The sequence below is a fragment of the Sinocyclocheilus grahami genome, unplaced genomic scaffold (genome assembly GCF_001515645.1).
Source record: "Sinocyclocheilus grahami isolate Dianchi unplaced genomic scaffold, SAMN03320097.WGS_v1.1 scaffold12.1, whole genome shotgun sequence".
Lineage (NCBI taxonomy): Eukaryota > Metazoa > Chordata > Actinopteri > Cypriniformes > Cyprinidae > Sinocyclocheilus > Sinocyclocheilus grahami.
Genome location: NW_015505191.1, coordinates 2,220,385 through 2,228,708, shown reverse-complemented (window position 1 = coordinate 2,228,708; position 8,324 = coordinate 2,220,385). Strand labels below are relative to the sequence as shown.

General features: G+C 36.5%; 2 protein-coding genes across 2 annotated transcripts in view; one reads left to right on the top strand and one right to left on the bottom strand.

The window, feature by feature from the left end:
- Window positions 1-3,492, top strand: part of LOC107598024 (protein SCAI-like) — an 11,732-nt gene extending 8,240 nt beyond the window's left edge. Inside the window, exons 12-14 of the mRNA XM_016289272.1 lie at window positions 515-688; window positions 802-902; window positions 1,705-3,492. Coding sequence (XP_016144758.1) covers window positions 515-688; window positions 802-902; window positions 1,705-1,851 — 422 coding nt within the window. The 3' untranslated portion in view covers window positions 1,852-3,492. The remainder of the gene's footprint in view (window positions 1-514; window positions 689-801; window positions 903-1,704) is intronic.
- A 2,575-nt stretch (window positions 3,493-6,067) lies between these two features.
- Window positions 6,068-8,324, bottom strand: part of LOC107598357 (actin-related protein 2/3 complex subunit 5-like protein) — a 3,785-nt gene continuing 1,528 nt past the window's right edge. The window contains exons 2-4 of the mRNA XM_016289668.1: window positions 6,957-7,029; window positions 6,687-6,863; window positions 6,068-6,567 (exon numbers count right to left, since the gene is read on the bottom strand). Of these exons, the coding sequence (XP_016145154.1) occupies window positions 6,505-6,567; window positions 6,687-6,863; window positions 6,957-7,029 (313 nt within the window). The 3' untranslated portion in view covers window positions 6,068-6,504. The remainder of the gene's footprint in view (window positions 6,568-6,686; window positions 6,864-6,956; window positions 7,030-8,324) is intronic.

The following is an 8,324-nucleotide window of genomic DNA, read 5'->3' as shown; positions in this document are numbered from 1 at the left end:
CCTCAGCGACCAGCACGGATCAGCTCCAGGCATGACGAAGCAGATATCATCCTCTTTTGGAAGGCCAAGCAAAGTAGTTTCGCTTTCACAAGGAAACACACAGTGCCTTCACGACATGGCGGTGGTAACAACAATACTACAGTGAGAATAAAAGTTACGCCTTTTTTCTTTGCGTGAACATTTGGGCGGCATTATAAATGCTTCCCAGATAGTGACGTAGGTATGTGGGGGCGTGTTAGAACGAGCCGTTTCAGGTAGGTGTGACTGACTCTTAACTTTTATAAAGAATATCTCTTTGGATTTGAGACTTTAGTCTTTGCAACTTTACAGATCTTCTTTATGCTCCAAGAGCTTGTAACACTCCAAAGAGAAAGGAAAAATGTAAATCGCATCATATGACCCCTTTAATATTTGCTTAACATTTTTTTTTTCTTTGAAGTAGAAAATGCGTTATTTATATACTGAGTATATATTGTATTTTTAAACTGTTGTTTTCTTCTTTACTCACTCACAGACCCGTGTCAGCGTGGGAGTCTGTTTACTCTTTTCCTTTACAACCCCCTCATGGGCTTCCTGTCTGTGTGTGGACTGAGCAGCATGCGCTATGGATTGTGGGAAAAGGCCCAGGAACTCCTACGGAAGGTTTTCCATGACATTGGCCAGATGATCACGAGTTCCCGAGTTATAGGTAATGCCAATATGTGCCCTTTTTAACGCTTACATACATTTTTACATATCAATGACATGTTGGGCCAAGCCACAGACAGATATTTCATAATTTTCCTGTTGACTCTCTTCCAGATCAGGCCTATCTGCAATTTTATGGCGATGAATTTTTGCGTCTGCTCATGATCCGATTTGTGTTCTGCTGCACCACACTCCGATTACACAAGCTTTTCCGGGTGAGACTGAACTGAATAAATAAATATTATGTTCATATAATAAACACATTAGTGTGATTAGTAATGATCTGTGTGATAATAGTCATATTTATCTCATGAACCAGAATAAATGACTATTAAATAATGAATAAATATTAAATATATTTTTTTGAATATGAGGTAATGCAGCTCTTAAAAGTTCTCGGAAACAGACTGATTCCATTTATTTGTTGGCTGCTATTCTCAAAATTGAGCTCTAAATCCATTATTTTTCATCAGGAGACGAATTGTTGAAAAAAAGTCGTTAGTTTTGTTTTCTTTGAGCACAAAAAGTATTCTCGTAGCTTCGTAAAATTACGGTTGAACCACTGCGGAACACTTTTTTTTGTTCCAAAGATTAACAAAGATTTTATGGGTGTGGAACGATATGAGGGTGAGTAATTTAATGACAGAATTTTCATTTTTGGGTGAACTATCCCTATAAGGTATTAATAAATACTGTAATAGTATACAGATAATACTAAAATAAAAATTTTTGTATCCTACAATTAGGCAGCTGGTGGAGTATTAGACATACAAAGCTGTATCTATTTCTAAACTGTATTAAACTTAGAAGTAGATATAATGCACTGAAAAATGGTCATTTAATTAAAATATACATTTTATTTTGTAGTATTGTGACTTTTCTAGAGTCACATTGTATACCTCCTGGTGACACTACATACTTCACAGTTTGAGGAGCACTGACTGACAGCTGCAAGCACATTTACAAGATATTGTCACAGAGCAGCTGGATAAGAATATTTCTGTATGCTTGTTACAGGAAGCGGGGAGTTTTCCAGAATCGTACCCCCCGCTGCCCAAACAGGAGATAGTGGAGAGCAGCCTTCTACAGAAACATGTGCTGGAGCTGGCGGCCATGTTGGACGTGCAAAACCTCTTCTCTGATGGCATGTTGGATAACTATTGACCAAATGGTGGCACCATGCCAACCTGCAGATACACGCACACACACGCTCATGCCCATACACACACAAACACAAGTTGTAGGTAGGTTCTTCTGAACAAGCTAGTTGTTTAGCCTAATCTCATTAGATCTAGATACGGTAGTTTAATAACTATTCAAGACAAAATATCCCATCTTTGTGGGCAGATATTTAAAATTTGTCGAGTTCACATGTATTTTTAGATTTTAAGGAGCTACACACACCCAGACGCGAAAGAGTTGCTCCCAACATACAGGAAAATGTACTACATGCATGTATCGTATGAGTGTATGAGCGCAGGCACATGGGCGTTCAGACCTGTTGAGGGCAGCTATTGCGTTTCTGAAGGTGATAAGAGAGCACAAGAAGAAAGGAGACTTGGAAACATTTTTTATGTGAATCGGTGTAATTCCAGGGAGATTCTTCCAAAAAGATGAGCCTACGGCTTTGGCAAAACACATTTTGGAGAAGGAAGTTTGTTTTCCTTCTCAACACTTTGCCTCTGCAACGTTTACACAACATTTTTCCATAGGGAGCGTGTTGCATGTTTGCATTTCTTTGCTCCATCTTGGCATTTTTGTTTGGTTTCATGCGTTAAAACGTGTTTGTTTTTCTATCTTGACACAAATTCCAGACTTTTGCCTGGTCTTTCGAAGGACGCCCTTTACACTGTGCCTCTTTTTGGTTATTCGGTCATCAGCTAATTAATTAACGCTACATGGACACCAGAATCTCCATTTTTATTGAGCGTTGATTCTTTTTAGCATGCTTCGGTAGTGTGGTAAGCCCATACTTGCATAGCTGATGTAATAACCTAATGTCTTATTCCATGTGTGCAGTGGACACCAATAGCCAACAAAGTTCTCTTTTATAATGTCACAGAGATGTACAGGCGTACTCCTGTATATAAGTACAAATTTGTGTATATATCTATATATAAATATATGTATAATTCTATAAGAAGTCAATGTGATGCAGAGAAGTGTGTCTGTCTGGGTTGTTCGTCATGGCAGATCTGTGAAAAGATGACCCTCTGCATGTGACAGGAGCAGTGTTCTTTTGTCTAATCTGTGAATGGACCATGCCACTGTCTCAACTGCGCACCCTCCCACTGCTTCACATGAGTGCAGTCAGCTGACATTCCAAGGATCATGGCATAAGAGCGTCCCTCTTTCACAACCCCATCTGTCTCAAGGACAAGTGCACTGCATCGGTCTAATAAGAAGTGTTCAGTGTTTCACTACGTCATGATGATAATTACGATGAAAACGGTTACAATAATAGCCTTGCACTTTACTTGCACTATTTAAGTTTGATTCCGATGTTATTTATTGTGCTGTAGGCAAGAGGCATGTCTGATCATTCCGTTATGTCACGCTTGGCAAATAGCTTATCATTTTCTCCGTCTGTGATCTAAGAAAACGCCACACATGGTGACTGATTTTTCAACGTTTACGACTTTCCCCCCCGAACTGCAGGGTTGATCATGGCCATTCGAATGGGACCAAAAGATTCTTGCATGTGTAGAGAACAATGTCCCATACGATTCTAGTACCCTGTCATCTCTCTGTCTCTATTTTATATTTTTGCACGTAGCTGCTTCCACTCGCATCTTTTTTTTTTTTTTTTTTTTTTATATTCTTTTTTTTTTAAAAAAGAGAAGTTTGTCAAAGAGTTATTTATTGTGCTGTAGGCAAGAGGCATGTCTGATCATTCCGTTATGTCACGCTTGGCAAATAGCTTATCATTTTCTCCGTCTGTGATCTAAGAAAACGCCACACATGGTGACTGATTTTTCAACGTTTACGACTTTCCCCCCCGAACTGCAGGGTTGATCATGGCCATTCGAATGGGACCAAAAGATTCTTGCATGTGTAGAGAACAATGTCCCATACGATTCTAGTACCCTGTCATCTCTCTGTCTCTATTTGATATTTTTGCCCGTAGCTGCTTCCACTCGCATCTTTTTTTTTTTTTTTTTTTTGAATAATCCTCTTGTATGAAAAGAGAGAAGTTTGCTAACGAACAAATCACTGCCAAACACAATTAACCTTCCCATGGAATATCCACTGCCCAAATTGAGCTCTTAAACAGAGTTGTCTGTGCTCTTGCAGGCACAAATTTGTTTTACGGCCTAGTTTTTTTTATTTTGTTGTTTTAGTTTGCCAAATGGAGAAGGGCTGGATGGAGATGAAGAGGGAAACAGATGGTGGATGTCACTGTTTCCTCTCTGTCTAGTTGTCTGACCTTGACTGGTGGACTGTCAAATGTTTTTGCCTTATTTAATTTGTATTAGTATATGTGTATAACTTTCCAGGAACCTGTAAATTAACCCGGCATGTTCTTGCTGGGACTGTCCCAGTATAGTGCTGTATTCACACCACATCATTTAGCTGAGAGCACAGGGGTGAATACAGACTTTAAGCACTTGAAAACGTGAAATGTACCACAACAGAAACCTACCAACCTAAAATTTAGGAGAAAATGCAATACCCTTTTAAAAATCATTTTAACAAAGTGTTTCTTAACAATTGCCCAATTGCATGTTAATTAGCTAATCTGTTAAATGTTGATGCCCCCTGCTCCATTTGAATGCAACCTGTATATGCATTAGGGGTCATGATTGGAAGGAACAGAAAGAAAATCAACTGCATTTGTTTTCTATTGTAAACACGGGGCCAGATCTAAGGTGTAGTACGGGTGATTTCTACCAGTTCCTACTGTTGTGGGAGGGAACATTTTCAAAAATGATGTAATGGTCAGAATACTCTTTCTTTATAAGTTAAGGGGTTCTAGAGTTGCTAGTTGAGCATACTTGCATTGTCCAATTGTCATGTGTTTTTAATCACTAAACTGTTTTGTCTTATCTGTTGCCAAATTATATTTGATGTTTGTTGTTAAATGCAGAAAAAAAAGAATACAGAAAAAATGTGATGATACCAAACATGCAAGCTTTTTGTTTTTAAGAATGCTATTTAAGAACATTAAAAAGTTTATGAATGTTTTGTTTAATTTGTGGTGTTCCTTCATCCGTTTTATGTAGTAATAGCACTATAACTGATACAGAAATGATTAAGATTGGGGGTGCATGATATTTTAGATATTTAAAATATATTTCCATCTATTAATATCATTCAGTATTGCACATTTGTTATGTTCATTAGAACATCGTTGCCATCATCTGACGCTCATTTACTTAAAATGAGCATCAGTCATTTATTTTTTTCATAAATTTGTCATGACAAAAAAAAGTCATACATTTATTTTTAAAAATCCTTATAAAATTTCAGAATTCATTTTTAAATCCAATATTCATTATAGTGTTGCAATGCTTATAGCATTTAAATTATTTTTTAGTTTTTAGTATTTTATTTAGATTAATACTGTATAGTATGGAAGCCCATTTCCGCCGCTGAATAAAATAATTAAAAATGTAATTGCGACTTCTCACAGTTCTGACTTTTTTCTCACAATTGCGAGTTTACATCTTGCAGTTTTTTCTCAGAATTGTAAGATATAAACTCGCAATTCTGAGAAATGAAGTCAGAATTGAGTTACAAGTCAGTCACAGTTCTGACTATTTCTCACAATTGTAAGTCTATATTCCGCAATTCTGACTTTATAACTCGCAACGGAGTTTATATCTCACAATAAGAAAAATAATTCACAATTGCGAGCTGTAAACTCACAATTGTGAGATAAAAAGTCACAATTACCTTTTTTTTGTTTAAGTTCAGTTGCGAAAACAGCCTTCCATAGTATAGACCATTTATCAGCCATAACATACAAATAATCGTCAGCCAGACTTTTTAGTATCAGTGCATGCCTAATTAAGACGGCATTGCAAAACTCCTCACATTTTCAAATTCCCAGGAATAAAAACGTAAATATTATATTCAGTCCATATAAATATATAGACTATGTGGAAAACATTAGACATTTATATATGCAGCTCCTGGGCCCAACAGTGAGATTACAGCAAAAGTAAATCAAACACAGATGACGACATAAAGGAGATCCATTTACTTTAATGTAGCAGGCACTTTACAATGATCCCCAGTCTCTACCCCTTTGGTGTTCATTCTGTACCCCATCACTGGTTCCATTATTAAATCTATGCACAAAAACAAAACAAAAGAGTATGGGACCAAAGATGTGAAATAAAATAAAAAAGTTAAATCTAACTTTTTTTTTTTTTTTAGCACAGAAAACACTTCAAATCCAATAACAACCTCATATGTACGAGCTCACTTTTGCTGCTCTCATTCACCTGATCTTAAATATGCTGTATTTACCATAGTACTCATAGCACATACACCGGGTTTGTTTTGTCTTCCACAGTACATTTCTTCTCACTCAAAACCATGTCGGATTGAAATCTTTTTGATGCCAGTATATCATACAACAATTTATGCTATATTGGCATATGAACATTACTTCACTTTTACACAAGCAAATTTTTTTCAGTTTGAAACAAGTGCTTCGGTGTTTCTCTACAGTTTACAGTTCATAGTTTTTTTTTCCCTCCAAGACAGAAGCATTCAAAATGGTCTTTTCTTCTTTCCTTTAAGCGAAAGGCAAACCTGCCTCGTGTCCTCGGTGTGACAGCGTCACTGTCTCCAGGTTCGGTCAGGTAGTCATACAGTCTTCCTGGCTGTCATAACGCGAACAATAGAGCCTAGTCCTCCAACAGCAAATGCCTGTTATAAAAGACAGAAAGAAAAATGTTTTTATGTTATTTAAAGCCCTCCAAAACAGTATGGTTGGTGTAAAACAAAATAATGTTTTTTTTCCCTCACACTTGATAGCTTGGGTTTACCTTTTCATGCCACTGCAGCAATATGGCACTGCTATTTTCTGTGGGCCTCTCAAAGCCTTTGTAGATGTACCTCATGAGAAGATCAACTCCATTCTTGTTGAGAGATTTAACAGCGGGCTCTATATCGCTGCTCTTAAATGATGTCAGAACCCTCAATACAACAGCCTGAGCTCTTTCCTGAGAGAATGAAAGACAGGAAAGATGCAATCGTCCAGTCTGCGCCCCATATGCTTTATTCTGAAATGTAATTCTTGGTCAAATGGTCTGTACCTTTATTGCTGGGTTCCTGCTGTTGATTGGAGGGTTCCTAAGAGCAATATGAAGGGCTGCCATCATGTCCCCTGTGCATTAAAGCTAGTTAAGGAAGACATCAATAGCTCAAGGCAAGCTCTTACCATACCTACAGTACAGAAATGGAAGCTTTAAATTTTGCATAAACTGACACTAGGAGGAATTACGTTTTTCGGATGAAGTTGTCTCAAACATATACACACACTCAAGCCCAAGAAGGAATTTCTCAAAACAAATGAATCTTTCAGACGGGACTAAACTCTCAGGAATGTGGATGATTGATTGTTTGGTGCGCTGCAGCTGCCTGCCACTGCATTCTCCAACAACTGTCACATGCACTGAATAACACTGCATTAATATGGAGATCGATGTGGCTATCCCAACTAGATCAATTTCAGCCTCTGAATTAGATGAGACATTAATATCAACTTTTAATCCAAGTATTCAAATTTTAGGCGCTGTGACCTCAATATTAAAAATAGAAGACCTCAACATAGAAGCAAAACAGAGAAAACTCTTGAGTCTCAAGACACTCGTGTTCAGCGTCCTAGTGTTCCAGAAAAATTCTAACTTCTTGTCCCTAGATGTCTTTTTCTCATGCTGTGCTGAGGACATTCCACTTAAGTTTGGGATAACATATTCAACAATTAATTTTTCCACTGTAATATAGAACTTCTGGATTTGAGCTGCAGTATGAAGAATGAAAGATTGTACAAGTTGAACGTCCACATGTTTTGAACGAAGCTGTCAGAGAATCCCTTACATTTACATTATCACAAGATGACAGACACTTCTCAAATTAACCAATCTCAAAGGAGTGTAAATGAGAATTGAAAAAGGTTCAATGAAATATACATATACGTTCATTCATATACGTATGTACACATTAAGATTTTTTTTTAAAGAAATGATTATCTTTATTGAGTAAGGATGCATTAGGTTTATCAAAAGTGACAGTAAAGACATTTATGTTTTATAAATAAACAAAAAGTTTCTATTTCAAATAAATGTTCTTTTGAACTTTCTATTCATTAAGGAATCCTGACAAAAATATATCCACAAAAATATTAAGCAGCATAGCTAGTATTAAGCAACTGTTTTCAACACTGATAATAATAAGAATTTTTTTTTCAGCGTGAAATCAAAATAGGCCTATTGAAAATAATTTCTGAAGGATCACTGAAAATCTTCCTTTTTCATCACAGAAATATTTTAAATATATAAAATATATTAAAATAGAAAACATGTTTTAATTTTAATATTTTACAATATTGATTTTTGTTACTGTATTTTGATCAAATAAATCAAGTAACTTCTTTCAAAAACCCACCCCAAAATTTAGTGAAA